Source organism: Vipera ursinii (assembly GCF_947247035.1).
Source record: "Vipera ursinii genome assembly, chromosome: 2".
Lineage (NCBI taxonomy): Eukaryota > Metazoa > Chordata > Lepidosauria > Squamata > Viperidae > Vipera > Vipera ursinii.
Genome location: NC_139513.1, coordinates 147,658,442 through 147,677,141, shown reverse-complemented (window position 1 = coordinate 147,677,141; position 18,700 = coordinate 147,658,442). Strand labels below are relative to the sequence as shown.

Here is an 18,700-nt window from a genome sequence, read left to right as displayed (position 1 = left end):
ATTCCAGTTTAACAAAGACAGAAGCATCGCTGGGAAAGAAATACAGATCAAAGCTTCAACATTCCATGAATGGACCCCGCCCCGTCCCCCCCAAAATACTGCAGTGGACTCCAAGAAAAAGGGAAGAGGGGGCTATTTTAATAAAAGTTCACTCCTTCTTTCTCGGGAGCCCCATTCAGGAGAGCCCTAGGCTCACAACTACAAAGTGCATAGATATGCTGTGAACTGGAGTTATGGATGACTGACAGCCCTTCAGCGTGGGGACGCTGCTTTGGCGTGTTGAAACCTGCACACGAGAAAGCACAAAGGGTTCCCATTGCTGCACTGGCAGATGGGAAGCATGCAACTAAGCAAAGCCCAGAGGTCTGGCACAGAGCCTGGGCACACCTTGGGGTGGATAAAGGTAGAGAAGTCAGGACATGCCCCAAAGCGTGGAGAACGCAGTACAATAACCAGGAGGAGCCTGGGCCCAATTTCTTGGTATCCTAGGTCAGCACAAGCAAAGCACAGTAAACTCATGCACACACAATGAAAGGCACTTCCACTCAACAACTTTCTCTTGTAGACCCCTCAAAGAAATCAGAAGGGAGCAGTTCCCAAAGATGATGCAATCTCCAAATAGTGATTCATCCCAAAATGAAGGCTACACCACCTTATGTGGGTCTTTTCACAAAGAACTTCTTCACACGCCTACTTTCAAGTCAAGGGTATTGTGTAAGCTAATAAGCTAATTACTGAATAAGCCAATTCAGTCCACCCATAATTAATTTCCTCTAAAATATCCATATAATGCAATTCTTTTCTATACCCATATATACATTTCGTAGCATCTTGCTAAATAAACCTTTCCCCCTAGTGGTGTAATTCAAATATGTGAACAGCCGGTTCTGTTTGGATGCTGTTTCCGGAAGTCCATTCTGGGCCTGGGCAACAAAAAATTAGCTACCGGTTCTGCCAAAGTGGTGCGAACCGGCTGAATCCCACCACTGCTTTCCCCCTTATTTTCAAGATAACCAAAGAGCCCTGTGAATGATGCCACGTGTAGCAATAATTCTTTTGAAAAATGGTCCATGAAATGTTCTGAAAGAAAAGTCCAGTGTTCAGTGGCTTTGTCTTCAAAGGCATCTGGTGCCCAGATTACAAATCAAATCTATGTACCCAAGGCTGCTATTACCGGCAAAGGGGTTTCCAGGAACAGAGTGGTGGTATTTGGCTTATTTAGCTGCCAAAAAGTGAATTTGGGACAGAAAGATTTCTGAAGACAGGCAAACTTTGGAGGCATGCTGTCGTGGGTCTGGCCTATTCACAGTGATGGTGAAAAGCTTCCATGTTTTACAAATGATTCTCTCCATCCCTTCCGGAGGTTTCATGCTCTCCACATCTACCTTTAACTTTTTCTGGGGAGGCAGGCATGCTTCTGTACAAAATGCTAAGCTTCCACCACCACCACTTTGCTTTTTAAGTCCCCATGAACTCCACAGGTAGTCCTCGACTTACAACAGTTCATTTAGTGACCATCCAAAGTTACAACAGCACTGGGGGCGGGGAAAGCAACACGTGTTCATTTTTCACACTTATGACCGTTGCAGCAATCCCCATGGTCATGTGATTTACATTCGGATGCTTGACAACTGACTCACATTTATGACGGTTGCAGTGTCCTGGAGTCATGTGGATCTCCTTGTGTGATCCTTTCTGACAGGCAAAGTCCATGGGGGAAGCCAGATTCGTTTTAACAACTGTGTTACTAATTTATGAACTGCACTGATTCACTTAACAAGTGTGGTGAGAAAATTCGTAAAATGGAGCAAACTCACTTAGCAAATTCCTCAACAATGTAAATTTTGGGCTCAGTTGTGGTCATAAGTTGAGGACTACTTGTATACAGCACTCAGAAGCACTAGAAACAAAGAGGAGGCTGGGAGGTTCTTTTCCCTTCCTTTTTGGACTTGTTTACTTGAACGCACCTCACAAGCATCATACAGGGATGCGGTGGCTCAGTGGGTTAGGATGCTGAGCTTGTCGATCAGAAGGTCGGCAGTTTGGTGGGTCGAATCCCGAGTGCACTGTTACTCGTCCCAGCTTCTGCCAACCTAGCAGTTCGAAAGCACATAAAAATGCAAGTAGAAAAACAGGGACCACTACGGTGGGAAGGTAACAGCGTTCTGTGCGCCTTTGGCATCTAGTCATGCCGGCCACATGACCACGGAGACGTCCTCGGACAAGCGCTGGCTCTTCAGCTTTGAAACGGAGATGAGCACCGGCCCCTAGAGTTGGAAACGACTAGCACGCATGTGCGGGGGAACCTTTACCTTTACTTTTACACAAGCATCATGTGATATGTTCATGAACAATACAGGATCCCAAGATAGCTTCTACAACTCTACCATTTGAAGTCAGTGTTGTTGCCGCACAATGCCCCAAGTATACACAGCTATAGGGTGATTCGACTGAACCAACCCAATCTGTGTTTCCATTCTGCTCCCTGATGGCTTTGGCAACACACTGATTACTGAAGAACTTGGAAGATTGTCACCAGTGCTTTTTTTGTAAAAGAAAAAGGTGCCGGAACTCACACACGTCATACAACTTGCCTTGCCTACCCTACAAGGTTCTATCCAAAAAAGGTGTCGGAACTCCGTTCTGAGCATTCTATGAGAAAAAAAGCCCTGATTGTCACAGTGTATTGTAATGTGTGGAATAGAAGTCCATCAACTTGTAATTAGATTTTATGAACTCTGTTGTTCAGATAAAACGTGAAATCCTCGTCAGTAATACAGCTAATATATTCAAATCTCAGGCTTATCATCTTCCTCTGCTTAACTAAAGATTTTCCAGAAGATGATGATCCTGGTATTGTATCATGTTGTTCCTAAAGGTCACACTTCCTGTGGAAATCTCCCACAAATCAGTACAGTGATTTTGCTATAATTGTAGGAATCCCTCTTTTAGATTCTGCAGTACTGAGTCCAAACCTTCTGAACAAGAGAAAGGTGAAATGTAATGGCCCCTAATACAGTGCTGGCGTCATTAAAATATCACACACTTGAGAAAGTGAGTGGGCTGAACCAAGTTTCTGGCTGAAAACATTGATTTGCAGCAATCTTCCCTATCTTTATGCACTGAATTGCAAGACCCATCACCCCAGCAAAATGAAATGTGCTGGCTGTGGATGATCAGTGTTGTAATCCAAAATGGCTGAAAAGTGCCAGGGTCTGAGGAGATGCATTCATTCATTATACTTAAGCCAGCCTGACGCTACTCACAAACGTTTAGCCTATGCAGGTTAATGCCTGATTGTTTGCTATGACTGGGTATCGTGGAGAGAAACAACTTAAAAGCAGAAATAAATCCATACCCAACAACCTTTCTCTCACTGCATTATGTCCCACGTGGACAGCACTCAAACCAAATTTGCCCACAACCCTGGACAGGGTTTTGAGTCCTGATGGTCCTTAGGGTCTGGAACCAACACCCAACTGCACCCAGCCCCATGCCAACTTGCCCATCACCTCTTCCTTTCAAGGGACTTACACAGTGATGCCATTTCCTTCGGCAGGTCAGTAGGATAGCTCCGGAAGTAACCTCCATTGGTCAGCACCTCGAAATGTGGGTTAGGGAAAGGGAAAGGGTATACAGCAGGGGGGAAGCCATTTACATGAGCCAGAGGAGTCCCACCAGAGCAGCCTCTCTCCTTGTTTACAGCCATGACTGAGAATAGGAAAGTCAATGCGTGAGAAAAATGAAAAACTCCTCTTAAAAAAGCTGATTGGCGCTGACAGTGCTCCAGGCAGATGGTCCCATGACTGTGGCCTTCGCAAGTATCCCGTTCAAAGGGAGAAGGCCATTCCTCTCCTGTCTCCTTCTGATGCAGTCCTGCAAAGGAATGAATTGACATTAGTACTATTCAGCTGTAGAGAAAACAGCCCACTCCCAGCACTATTTCTCCATTGCCATCCGGGATGGTCACAAGGAAGAGATGGAAATTGGGAAACACTTGCAACAAACAAACAAACAAACAAACAAACCATGAGGTAGAGAAAGAACTCACCCCTTCTCTCCCGCTCACCCCCACCCCCACCGGTTTCTGTCTGGGTTTTTAGCCTTTTTGACCATTGTCGCCAATTTTTATTCTTAGTTTTTATTGTTTGTTTGTTTGTTTGACTTGTGAGCCACCCAGAATCGTTGGGAGGCACACAAATTTTTAAAAAATAAATATGTATCAGACACCTAGGTGCCTTCATCTCATTCTTAACCGCTAGGGGCCAGAGAAGCAGGGACAGGGGAAAAAAGTTTTATTGTGGAAATATAAGAAATGAGCAGAGAAAGGTGACAATGTTTGGCACCTTTCTGCAGTACACGGTAGGGCTTGACAGAGCGAGGATAATTTAGTCAAACGGAGGGAACCCCACAGACCTACAGAACTAAATAAACAGAATGCAGCCAGCAAAACTATTGATGGAGAAGAAAAACTGCACCAGCTCCCCTCCCTCAGGAAATCAATATTTCTAAATAGCGTCTACCCAGCCTTCCCCATCTTGGTGAACAATATCTTGGGGAGACTGTAACTCCCCAAGATATTAGTCATACTGGTTGAGGATGGTAATTGTTGTAATTAACACATTTGAAAGGAACCAGGTTGCAGAAGCCTGGCCTATTTTGGAAAAGCTCTGCAGATTTTCATACAGAAACTTTTCTAGCAGGAAGTAGAGATGGACTCTTGATCTTTGTATATGAAAACCTCGGGTCTACCATAGAAGTGCGGAGAATGCTCCTCAATCAAACTTTTCTCCACACTTTCTAATACAGAAAAGTGGATATTTCAAAGGTGGTTTTCCAAAAGGCAACTGGACTTCCTTGGGTTTTTCTTTGAAAACATTTCACTTCTCATCCAAGAAACCTCTTTAATTCTAACTGACTGGTGGGGAATGGAAGGATTTACGTATAATGCTTCCAAAGGAAAATAAATAAATAAGACAGTCTAGTTGCCTTTTGGAAAAGCACCTTTGGGACAACCATGACCTGGAAGATTGAGAATCTCCATAGACACAAAAGGGAATACCATACTTTAGAGCACGGGTGTCAAATTCACCGTGTCATGTGATGTGTCACGACTTTTTTGCATTGCCAGAGCTGGGGTGGGCGCGGCCTCTGTATGATGCAACCAGCAGTTTGATACCCCTGCTTTATAGTATTGTGTAATTGTGGAGGAAAAACCTGTCTCTTGTTATTGAAACTGAACAGGCCATCTTTTAGAGCAGAGGTGAATTGTGGACTTCAACTCCCAGAATTCCTGAGCCTGGCTGGATGGCTCAGGAATTCTGGGAGTTGGACTCCACAACTCATAAAAGGGCCATCATCCCCCACCCATTTTAGAGAATCTAACTCATGGACACTCGTGTGATCCTCCCTTTCGTAGACCCTAGTGCAATAGTGTGATTTTCTCAGAGGTGTTATCTTGCCAGTTCAGTTCAGTTTGCAGGAACTGGTTTGTTTGTGATGGAAGGTGGTTTGGCAGGAAGACTGGAAGTTCCAGTGGAGATCAGAGATGGCCTGGCCATTCTTGAGAATAGTGGGAAGATGATGGGAACATCCTGAAAATTTCAGAGAGGTAGGTAAGGTGGTGTCAGCAGCAGGATTAGGAAAATGGAGGGGTGTGTGTGTGTGTGTATGTCTGAGCTGGCTATTGCTTAAACACTAGTCATCTCCTCTGCCTGCCTACTGTAACATGAAGATGTTTTAAATAATGAAAAGTAATGGCACTATTATCTATTTTATAGTGATTTTCTCACACATACCACTTAAAATGCCAAAGTGCAACGACACACACAAGAAGGCAAATTAGACTATCCTGCTAAGAGTTTTTTCACTTTACAGGTAGTCCTTGACTTATGACCACAAACTGGCTTCCCCCATTGACTTTGCTTGTCAAAAGGTCACAAAAGGTAATCACATGACCCTGGGACACTGCAATCCTCATAAATATGATTCGGTTGCCAAGCCTCTGAATTTTGACCATGTGGCCATGGGGATGCTGCAACAGTCATAAGCGTGGAAAACATTAGTCACTTTTTTCAATGCCACTGTGACTTCAGTCACTAAAAGAATTGTTGTAAGTTGAGGAATACCTGTATATACTTCTCTTAAGCAGGCATTTTCTTCCTTCACAGGCTGAATAAAGCTGCAAGATGCAGATGACTGCATCTGACTGAACTTTTAAGTAGAATCCAACCCTTCTGATGTGAAAATGGGGGTGGGGGAGGCTCTTTCCTCCCTAGAAATGAATAGCTTCAGGGATTTTAAAGTTTTGAAAATCCCTTCCCAAGAGATTTTGAGAACAGACCAATTAGAAGAAGCCCTATCAAGGCAAAAGAAAGAAATAGGCATTATATGCCTAGAAAAACTAGAAAGGTTTGTAGCAGGAATGGATCCTAAGTTGTGGCTGAGGGGCACACTTCATATTTGGAAATAGTCAAGGACGTGATGAATTTAAACGAGTGAAATAGTGATCTTCAAAGACATGAACTACACAGAGGCAGGACCAAGAAAATTTTCTTCTCCATGGCCTTTGGGAAGCAGGTTGGTTTTTTAAAAAAAATTATGCCAAGCCTTTTTTAGGATTTAAGTTACACATTTTATGGCAAGAAATTACCACACTGATTTTTGATAAGTATATATAAAGAGGCTCTAGGAATATCTATTTAAAATACCCTGATCTCTGGTAGCTCACTCTAGTATTACCAAGGGGGGGGAGGGAGAGAGAGATCTGTCTTGCTTCTTATTTGTAATCAGAAGTGTGAGACACAATGAGCTTTAGCAGAGTAAACTCTTGATGCTACTTATCTCCACTCCAGTCAAAGTTTTATTGGCTTAATTTTTGCCTGGGGAAAATGCTCTTAAGGGCATAGGCAAAAGGCCAGGTTTTTTTTAAAGTAAACAGTTTTTAGAAAGTACTACAGTAGGGAAAGAAGTTAGACACACAAATACTGTGATTAATTTCCAAAATAAGAATTGTTGGTGCTGAAGCTTATCCACCCTGCCCCCCTCCTCATCCTGGTTTTGAGAGTACAGTCCCAAATCCAAGAAACTGGTGAAAACTGGTTAGCATTGTTCTGTGATAAGGCAAAAAAGCACTCAGTACATGAGCGAGGGCACTCTCTGCTTCCTGTTTTTCAAGATCAGAATTGCCTGCTAGAAAAGGAACATGCAAAAATTATCCTGCAGATTGGGTGACTTTGTCATCAAGGGAGTAACTAAGGATATAGTATTTTTGAGGGGTAAAAGACAAGTCAACCTCAAGATTTTTCCTTCAGAAAAAGAATCAAATCATTCACACTATCACCTCCACAGAGGTACAACCTCTTCTTCAAATGGAGATAGGCATATTCCAGTTTTCTTTGGTTTAATACCACCCCACCATATAGAGATCCCCTCAGTGACCAGATTTATATACCGGCAATATTAGTTCTTTGTTTTAAAAGTCTTCCTTCACAAGACGACAGAATGTCTCTTTTCATTCGGAGCCAGACGCATTCTCAGATTTAGCCCCAATCCACAGATGCAATTGTTGACTATACGGAATTGAACCGCTGGGTCTGTTTGCTGCCTGATTCTGCAGCAGAAAGCAGAGACTGTTTTTTCTTTTTCTCTCTCTCTCTCTCTCTCTCTCTCTCTCTCTCTCTCTCTCTCTCTCTGTGTGTGTGTGTGTGTGTGTGTGTGTTGGCTCTTGAACCACTTCCAAAAACAGGCGAAGGGTTTTTTTTTGCTGATGTTGTTCTTTCTTCTTCTTCGGGTGCTTTTTACCATATGATTTAAATCAAGAGTCATTTCAGGTTCCCAGATAAATGAAGCTTATGTTCTCGCTGCCAGCCCTTGGCTGGGGCTGTACCACCCTGGGGGTAGAAAGTGAGCTCACATCTTCCACATGGAACCCAACACCACAGGCCTAATTTACAACAGTCCAAGCAGCGCCTTTTTCCTGCCGATTCGGAGGAGGCGCTGCTTTTCCGAACCTACCCCCTGCCACCCCCCAGCCCACCACTCACTCTTCACCTTCCTTTCCCCCCCCCCCACCCGCTTCTTATACTCCCGGCCTCTGAATGGGCTTGCAAGCGCAACAGCGCACGCATACGCGCACCTCCTCTCCCAGCTGCTCCGAGCCTTTGTGCCCCGGCTCCGTCTTTGCATCCTCCTCCTCCCTTCCCCACCCCCCTCCCGTCAGCCCCGTCTTTCATTTTTCTTCTCCCAAATGGATGGCGTTCCACCCAAGAGTGAGGCCAATGTGAGGGGGTTCAGGCGGCGCAACACCAGAGGCAAGGCGGACTTCGCCTCGATCATCTTTCTCTCCTCTGTTGCCGTGGGACGGGGGTGGGGGCGGGGGCGCAGAGAAATACCCTACCGCAGGGGTCTTCAAACTTGGCCCTTTTATGACTTGTGGACTTCAACTCCCAGAATTCCTCAGCCAGCATACGCTGGCTGAGGAATTCTGGGAGTTGAAGTCCACAAGTCATAAAAGGGCCAAGTTTGAAGACCCCTGCCCTACCGCCATGTAACTTCGGCGCCGTGGGCTTTCCTCACAGCCAGCGTCCCCTCATTCTGTCATCTAGCCCAGACCCCCACCACCACCTCCTGCCCATCGCTCAGACTCGTTTCTGGCTCGAGCCCTTTTTCGCTGCCCCAGCCAAAGCTGCCCACGAGGACCGGGGGATGGGATTGGGGGCGGGGGGGGAGGGCACCGCTTGCGCTCGGCCCCTTTAAAACTGCAAAGGCTCGGCTTGACTCCGCACCATCCACCCCCACCCGCCCGCCCGCCCCCAGTCCCCGCTGCCGTGGGTTCTGCCAAGTGCCCTGAGCGGCTAAAGCCACGAGATTTCGAGCGAGCAGCTTAACTTAAAGGCTTCATTTCCGTAAACTTTTCCATATGTGAGAGGGCCTCTCTTGAAGCTCGCGTTCCAAAAATAAACGCGCCGTCAGGCTGAGGTGTCCAAGCGCGCGGAAACCGGGGAAGAAACCCACTGAGAGAAAACAGCACCAGCTCCTTTGCCAGCGAGCTTTGGGGGCACAGTCGCCTCCTGGCGCGGGGGAAAAGTGGGGGCGGCGGAGAGAAAAAGAGGCTTAGAGAGAAGGGCATGTTTTCCAGTGGCAGCAACGTCAAGGAAACCAAGGCGAGGCTCTTTGCCTGTCTCTCATCTCCGTACCGAGTTCAGCTTCATTCCAGGCGTGCACTGGACTCCCTTGCCGTTAGCGGGAGCCCATCCTTTTAACTGCCCCAACCGTGGAGGGGAACGTGAGGGTCACCCGGGAGTCACTCTAAGGGGGGTTCTTTCTTTTTTTTTTGGGAGGGGGGAATAGATCCCGCCCAGAGGCGCTGAAATCCATATATTCTCCGGGTTCCTGAATTCCTCATAGCCCTTACTGACAAAGAAGCACGTATTTCTGTTGTGTGGAGATGGGGCACGTTTCTAAGAAATCAGTTCTGTTTAAAAGCTTAAAGAATATATATTAAAAATACATAGGGAACAGCTGATATAATAGCTCGGAGCCCCGTGGAGCCGTCTCAGTGAAAGACTTTTTGTATTACTGAGTTCTCCGTGGCTCGGTCTCACACTCACATAAGGAGACAGCTAGTCTCTCTCTGTCTGTGAAGAGCTTACAGTTATTTCAAAAGAAGAGAGAAATCAAGAGGCCAGGTTCAACTTAAGCAGGGCAGCAGCCTGTACTCTAGCATTCATTTCACACTAACCTCAAAATGACACCCTGCACTAACACATTTGTCTAAATAGCCTTTATTTTTTGGGTAAAATACCAATTCCTCTCCTTGTTCCCCCTTCCCAGCACCTTTCTTGTTCTTCTTTCATATGAACCACATTTCAATTTCCTTCACATTTCCCCCCAACATATGCTTTCTGCAGAAAACCCAAATAACCATATCTTAAAAGGAGAAGAAAAAGTGTGGAAACAAACACAAAACACATAGTGAATACCTAGCTTTACTGCTAGGGTAGAGGAAAGCTGAGGTTGTGTGGAGAAAAGCTACCCCCCCACACACACAAAAAAAGCTGGAGATAGTTTTTATATAAAGATATGCCTATTGTGACATTTGTACAACCAGAAGACTTAAAAGGGTTTTTTTTTTTTTGCAAGGTCAACCTAGTTAGTTAGAAGATAAAAGGCAGTTCCAGCATAGAATCCCATATTCTGGGCATGAAGGAAGTCAGAAAAGGATTTACCGATGCCTAAACTAAAAGAATGGTTCTTAGAAGCTATAATTCAAGGGGAGGGAATCAAAGAAAAATATTCAAGATTCATGGCCATCTTTATGCTTCTTGAAGCTCTCTTCGATGGCAATTTAAAAGATGAAGTTCACATTTTCTTATCGTAAGTGCCTGCATCAGCATGATTTATGCCTTCTGCTAATACCACTTTCCCCAAGCTGTGGAAGCTTTCCTCAATATGTGTTGAGCTACTCCTCCCATTGTTTCTAGCCAGTACAGCTGAAAAGGCTATCAGACTAGGGAAGAGGAATGAACTCTGCTGCATTCAGTACTGTATAGCAAAAAAAAATTAATAAAACCTGTCGTAAATGGATCCCTGAGAATCAGTTTTATAGACACCTCTGCTTCACAAACAAAATTAACATGTCTGTGCATTGTTCAATGATCTGTGACTGCCAAACTTCCCAGAGGCTGCTTGCCATAACCCGTCTTCCAACAAGATTTCCAAAGTGCTTTCAAACTGTTTTGGATAAAATCTTCCCGGAGGGAAAATGACCCAGTTTCATTCTCCGCTGCGGGTTATTTGAGTCTCTCAAGAAGTTGCAAATATGGTGTGGCTGAAGAGCTACTTTACAAACCTACACTAGTTTAAGACACATTTCCCTCATAGTATCACAGTTTCTGAAGAGGATGTAGCAAGAGAGAGGTTGGCTAACGATCCATACAACAGTTTTTCAGCGCCATCACAAATGAAAATTCCATGCTATTATATGCTTCAAGTATCAATAGTCCCAAATGCGCAGAGGCCAAAACATAGATAACCTCTTTTTCTAATTAACTAAGTAGAATATTTTTTTGGGGGGGGGAGTTCCATGAAACCTGAGTGGATAGTTCCACAGTTTCCCTGTGAGATGCCAAGTTGACTTTAAAAAATGCAAGTGTTTTTAGATGATCCAGTCATTGTTTATGAGGAGCTTAGAGGCAGAGTAGCAAAATATGCTTTAAACATGGGGTTTCTAATCCTACCAAGCAGAGCAGGTTGAATCTAATATGTTCAAATAAAATTATCTTGTAGCTTTGAATCTTGTTATCAGCTTTCTCCAGACATTTTGGTATCACAATTTTTTTTTGATAATTAATAGTGGCTTCCTCAACCTGTGCCTTTTCAGAAGCACCAGAATACAGCACCATCATTTCTATCCAGCAGGTATTGGACTTCATGTCCTGTCCTAGCAGACCAGAAAACTCTTTGACTTGACACTTTGAACCCCACTTGCAACATCTTTTTTCCGCCCTTGCTAGTACCTTTATCTCATCACTATGTGTGAAGCAGATTTAAGTGACTGTTAATATAGTTTTTCTCCTTATTCCAACACAGTCCAAGGGCAGTCCTAAAGTGCATAATATCTTTTAAACTTTATCACCATAATGCCTTGGAGGGACATCATATGACCACAGGATCTGGCAACAAACACAATCGATGCATAATAGGGATTGGCAATGGAGATAGCAAATTTCACGCCAATGCAGTTTTCAACAGAGTTAACCCATGTTTCAAATTAAAACTAAACACTGGAATTTCCTCTCTTACTCCTTCTGTGTTTACCATGCCCACCAGTATGTCTATCTTCTGCTCCACAGTCCAAACTGTTGTCCCAAAGTTTATTTATTTATTAAATGTATATGCATGTGGCAACTCTGCTGTCCATTCTCCATACACTGTGGTTGATCCCAAAAAACTGCTATTACTACACCAGATTGGCTAACTAGAATACCTCAGTATAATAATTCACATATGCTCATTTAATCTGGTTGCTCCTAATTTTTAGTTGCTGCATGCCGGTATTACAGCTTCAAGAAAGTGAGGCACTTTCGTGCAAAAATGAGTCCTTCTGTAGTTATAATAACAATAATCCATAGCTACAATCTGATCTCTCCAAAGCATTCTGGCAGTCACAATTACTAAGGGAACATCGAGTATGCACATAATATTCCTAACTTCCATTTAAAAAATAGTTCCTAAATTTTCCTTTGCCGTCAATAATGTCTCTGGAGTGGTCAGAATCTGAGAGGTGAGGAAAAAAATAAGTTGTATCAAGAAGTGAGGAAAGAAATAGAGGTGGGAGATTGGATCTGAATTTGGACAGAAGCTCTGATGGCTTTTAAAGCGTTCCAATCAGGAAAAAAACTCTCTCTCTCTCTCTCCTTTTCTCTATCTGTCTATCTATCTCTGCGTGTGTTTATGTGTCTGCAGTGGTGGGATTCAGCCAGTGGTGGGATTCAAATATGTGAACAACCGGTTCTCTGTGTGGATGCTGCTTCCGAAACTCCATTCTGGGCCTGGGCAGCAAAAGATTAGCTACCGGTTCTGCCAACATGGTGCATACTGGCTGAAACCCGCCACTGGAATCAGCCAGTTCACACCACTTCGGCAGAACCGGTAGTTAATTTTTTGTTGCCCGGGCCCAGAATGGACCTCCAGAAGTGGCATCCACACAGAGAACCGGTTGTTCACATATTTGAATCCCACCACTGTGTGTCTGTATCCATTTTACTTAAAGAAATGGAGTGAGTAGTCTAGAGGAGAAGGAAATAACATAATGACAGGAATGTGTGAAAGATTGAGTTAGTATATAGTGGGCAGTGGTTACAGTAAAAGGTATTTATAAGAAATATACAAATATTATCAAGGAAGTAACTACTCATGGCCAAGGCACTGAAATCTTCTGGCACTAAACTGCCATGGTTTGTATTTTCCATACACTTCAGTGCCCATAATAGAATGAGTTCTCTATGTCCTTTTAAAATTTCATTTTCCCCTCCAGAACACAGATCTGGCAAAAGACTTTCAAGGGGAAAAGTAACCATTTGCTCTCTTTCTTGGATGCTAAAAGAAGAGAATTTATTTTAAAAAAAGATTTCAGCTTGTCCATTTAAGAACTGAGCCATGGTATATTGCCAACCAGAAAAGCTCAGCCAGGTTCCTCAAATCATAATATTAGGACAACAGAAATTCTTTAACTATAATTTCTGGACCATCAGGTTATAGAGAGGTCATGCCTGGGAGCATTATTTTTCTAACTTTGCGATAAGAAATTATCTTGGCAGCTACATTATTTATAATGGAAGATCAGCTATTGAACATAGCTATCTGAATTGAAGTTGCTGTTTGTCAATTGTTTTGCAATTCTCCTTTTTCATCTTACTTCCTATAATAAACTTCATCTCAGTTACTTCAGTAATATAGAATGGGAATGGAACTAAAAAATATTCCTGCCTTGATCATCAAATCAATGCTGTATGTAGCTTTTCCTGCTCAAAACCTTAGAATTCTAAGCCTCCTGTAGTACATAAAAATTAACATAATAATTTCAAGATCCTGACTTCTATGCACATAGACTGTACTGCATTGACTCCCAATACAGTTCAGAGCCCAAACTGTACTCATAATGTATGAGAGGAGGGATCTAATATTTTAACATTAGTGTCATTGTGTTGGCAGCGGGGTACAAATTGACAAATAAATACACAATACTTAAATATTGCTTCTCTTTGTTTAATGCCAGCTACATGTAGAATGGGCTGCTCAAAGAACAAGTAAAGATGACAGGTCACAACTTGTCATTTACTCCAACTACAGAAGCCAGGAACAAGCTATGGTTTACACCATCCTTTGTAGCATTTGGGAAAGTTAGTTTCTCACTTTGATTAAACACTAGAAATCTCTTGTGCGCTTTTTGCTAAAAATGGGGAAAAATGAACTGGTGATTTATGGATTTGCTGATTAAATAAGTTTGAATATATGGAGAATGGAATTATGATGTAACTTTAAGAGAAGGGAGGGAGGAGAAATATGTTTGTAACCGCTATAAAGATCGGAAATCACATCTTTTCTTTTTTATATATTTGTCCTATTTTTCATGGTTTTCTTTTTTCCTTATATCATTTCATCATTACTTCTGTGAAAATCTTTGATAAAAATATTTCTAAAAAGGGGAACATTTAGTTTCTCATCTCTTCCTGTGAAGGATGAGGAAAAGGAAGGAAGGAGTGTATGAGATTGTGGACAGTGTTTTGTTATTGGAGTTAAATGCAACGCTGAGATTATTTTTAATAGTTCTTTTCAATTCCTTTTTGCAGGAAGATATCATAAGCAAAGTAGCTTCAAAAAATAAGGCACTGATGCATTCACAAATTAAGTAAAGAAACAAACCATGGTCAGTTGAACACAATGACTAGCTTCATTGTAATACACTCAACCAAAATAAAAGAATACAGGACTTCAAAACAGCCTTTTTATTGTGTACAAGAGGTTGTTTTGCCAGGTGTATATGTAACAATACCTGAAACTATTTTTGTTTTCACAATTTCAGAAGATGGAAAGTCCCTGTCTCCTCCCCCCCACCTCCAGTCTTGGAATCAATTGTAAATAATCTTTAAATGTTGGGGAAAGGAGGAATGAAATTTTCCCAAATGTGAATTATAATATACATATGGAAACTTTTATTAGTGTTGAAGATTTTTTTCTACGATCCAAATAGCAGGCTATTGCTTGGATCGGCAAAAAGAAAATAGCAAAAGCAATAGCGCTTAGACTTATTTACCACTCCATAGTGCTTTATGGCACTGTCTGAGAGGTTTACAGTGTCAGACTGTTGCCTCCAACAATCCGGGTCCTCATTGTACCAACTTCAGAAGAATGGAAGGCTGAGTCAACATTGAGCCAGTCAGGATCGAACTCCAGGCTGTGGACAGAGTTTGCCTGCAATACTGCTTTCTAATCACTGCGCCACCATGGCTCCTAATAAGTTGACACTTATTCATAAGCTATTTTCAATAAACAACAAAGACTTAAATAATATTTTACACTCTTTATCCTGTTATCTGCACAATAATGATGTGAAGTAGATTATTATTATTATTATTATCTAGGACCAAAAAGCCAGGGTTATTTGAAAGACTAGTGGTGACCTCTCATCAAAAATCTCACAATTTACTATTGCAGCAATTTGTATGTGTGTATATTACCACTGATCCTCTTGAACACTCTACCCTAAAACATTTTCTTCTTGTTGTTCCTCCTATGATAGCTAAAAGGTCAAAACTAGGCATAGGACTCTTGAACAAGAGAAAATAGAATATTTCTATCTGTGGGAATTTTAGTTACTGTTTATGCTAAATGAGCTTCTCTCCAAGGACACTGATATTGACCACAGTTGCAGATTTGTAATCAGGTCTCCAGATGCTGAATTGTAACACATAGACTTCCCATTTTGCATGGTGTGCAGGGAATTTTGGGAGTTGTAAACAACACATCTGGAGAACAGCAGGTTGAGAAGGCTACATTACAGTGCATATACACTGCGAACTACTTTTAGCATTTTGCTGTGAAATGCATTATTGAAATCTCTCTCTCTCTCTCTCTCTCACACACACACACACACACACATGGAGTCATTTGCATGTAGGGAGTCATCTTGTTTTTAAGCCACCAGCTCACGAGTGAATCCTGGAGGGTAACTTATTATAGGTATGGCTAGTTTAGAGCCAACTGGGTCTCCATCCTATCCCAAATGGGACTAAGTCTACAAGCTTGAGCAAAAAACAAAAAACAAGCCCCAAAGAGATTCATGGGAAAAAGCACCCTTCCCCCACTGGCAATGCCACATTCCTGAGCCCAGCACCACCAGCCGTTAACCCTTTCCATGCCCAAAATCACTCTCTCCCACCAACAATGCAATATGCAAAGGGGGCAAAATTGACAGAAAGCAATTAAGAAAAAATGAAGTCCATACACAAAGAAAATAGGATTAAAGGCCCCTGGGGTTTAATTTAATTTAATTTAATAATATTTGTATACCGCCCTTCTCCCTGAGGACTCAGGGCGGTTCACAGGGCAGAATAAAATACTAAATACAAACATTAAAAAGAGATTAAATGATTGCCCAAGTTAAAACAATTGGAATAAAATTCTAAAACACCAAGTTAAAATTAAGACACCAAAAATAAAAAAAAACCCACCAATCCCCATCAGGCTAGGCCGGCTTGAACAAACAGAAACGTCTTGAGATTGCGACGAAAGGAGCGAAGATCGGGCGCCATCCGGAGCTCTACCGGTAGCTGATTCCACAGCTCCGGGGCGCCCACAGAGAAGGATCTCCCCCTGGGGGCCACCAATCGACATTCTCTGATCGGTGGCACCCTGAGGAGGCCCTCTCTGTGGGAACGTTTATATACCATCTCTCTGTGCACAAGGGAATCATTTGCAATAGGAAACCCCGTTTCCACTGACCTGAGTGTCCAAATGAAGAGATATACATACATTCAGGCCTGAAGCCAGGTTTTTCCCCCCCTTCCATTCTCGTAGACTGCCTTGACAAGTTTGTTCCCTACATTTTGCTTGACAAGGTGTTCAGAAGTGGTTTGCTATTACCTCCTTTGCAGGGTTAAGAGTGAGCGACCAGCCTGAGTCACCCAGCTGACTTTGTGCCTCAGGCAGGACTAAAATTCACAGTCTCCTGGTTTCTAGCATGATGCTTTAACTACTACACTGATCGGGTTAATGAACAGTCTCTTCATTGTTGGATGAGCATAATTTGTGTCACACTCATATCTACCCAGTGGTGGGATTCAAATATGTGAACAAACCAGTTCTCTGTGTGGATGCCGCTTCCAGAAGTCCATTCCGGGCCTGGGCAACAAAAAATTAGCTACTGGTTCTGCCGACGTGGTGCAAAGTGGCTGAATCCCACCACTGTTACTACCCCCAGATTAAAGTTACTGAAAGCAAAAACAAATGAAAGTGTTCCTGAGTCCTCACAGAAAAAATGTTTAAGGTCTGGAATCATGCAGCCAATTTTGTGCTAAGTAAGACTACTAAGGATAGTCTTTATATTATATCATGACTGGACAACCCAGTAGGTCACTCACTAGATGGGAATGAAAATCAGCCCCCAGCTGATGAAGGTGGACAATAGCATTCATCAGATGGTAAACCAGTTGAATAATTTTAAGTAGGGATTAAGATGTGTATTTCTCAGACATTTGATATGGTTCTTGTACTATACTTTTTCTCCTTAAAACACGTACACCAATGCACAGCTTATTATGAAATAATAAGCTGGGCTTCATCAGTTCTACTCCAAGCTATAAAAATTACTATTGAAGTTTAAGAACTGGTACCTGAACTTGTTTTACTCTTCCTTATTCATTACTTTTCTTTGTTTTTTTCTTTTGTGTCACATCTTTTAGATTGTACACCTGTGACTATTTTCCACGACTGTATAAAAAAATACCATAGGAACACTTCTGACTAAACAGTGGGCTAATAAACACTGTTTACAATAAATAACCAAATAAAATGTTTTAGTTATGAGAATTACCAAAGAACAGATTTTAAATAAAGCCGTTTTATGTAGCATAATCCAAAACTTCCCACTAATTAATAGGAATTATTTCTTCCTTATAAGTCGTACTGCAGGCATCAGTAGACCATAGATTACATTTTTTTAAAATGCCAAAAAATAAATATCAGAAAATACTTATGTTTCTCCTTGGGAACTCTACTCTCACTTCAAAAGCTGTTTCCAATGTGTCCAAATTTATTTCTAAGAATAGTTTTCACTAGTAATGCTAAAAAAGAGATAGAATTTATATTTCCCTCCCCTGCTCTTTGTGTCAAGAGGATAATGTTGTCAGTAAGAAATAAAATAGAGGGATGAAATAATTTGATCTCCAATGAAAAACTGAGCTATATTCTTCAGAAGGTGAGCGCCACAAGTGTTGATCTCATGTCATTTTTCTCTCGGTTCCAATTCCCAAACAATAAAACATCTCCATATTTTATTAATTTTCCATGACCTATCTCAAAGATTTGTTGGGGAGAGGGAGCTCCAAACGTTTCCAGACTTTTTCATGTTCATCATCCCAACAGATGGCATTCAAGGCCACCCAAGACATTTTAGCAATTGAGCCAGAAAACCAAAGGCACACTCTCACACCCACATACACGTACACATAACACATCCTTTCCCAAAACAGCAATGAATAAAATAATCTACATATCCTTATTAAGCTGCCTTTTACCAAGTGAGGCTGTTATGACAGTATGTTTGTTTTTTCTCACTGATAAGGCCATTTTCCCCCCAAATTACCTTGCCAGTTGCTGTTATTACTTTCGTAGAGCAGCTTATCTGATATATATTTTGAATGGGTCATAGCAAAACAATACAGAATTTTCTGCATTATGGGAAATAAGCATTCTACCACAGGATCATGATCCTCCCACACATCATTGTGGTGACAAAGAAGGATCTTCAAAGTCTTTTTGTCTATGTTATCTCTCCAACCCATTTAACATATCAAAGTATGTTTTGAAATTCCAGATCATTATACTCATCCCTTCAGGACATCCCTTTTTAGAACAAAGCCTTTAAAACCCAAATGAACATCATGATCTGCTATCAAATTTGCTAGCTGCAAAGGCC

General features: G+C 42.1%; 1 protein-coding gene across 2 annotated transcripts in view; it reads right to left on the bottom strand.

Moving 5' to 3' along the window:
- Positions 1-18,700, bottom strand: part of RARG (retinoic acid receptor gamma) — a 139,258-nt gene that overhangs the window by 86,945 nt on the left and 33,613 nt on the right. For both annotated transcript variants that reach the window (XM_083355015.1, XM_083355016.1), the window contains one exon: positions 3,535-3,876. In XM_083355015.1, coding sequence (XP_083211141.1) covers positions 3,535-3,709 — 175 coding nt within the window. In that variant the 5' untranslated portion in view covers positions 3,710-3,876. The remainder of the gene's footprint in view (positions 1-3,534; positions 3,877-18,700) is intronic.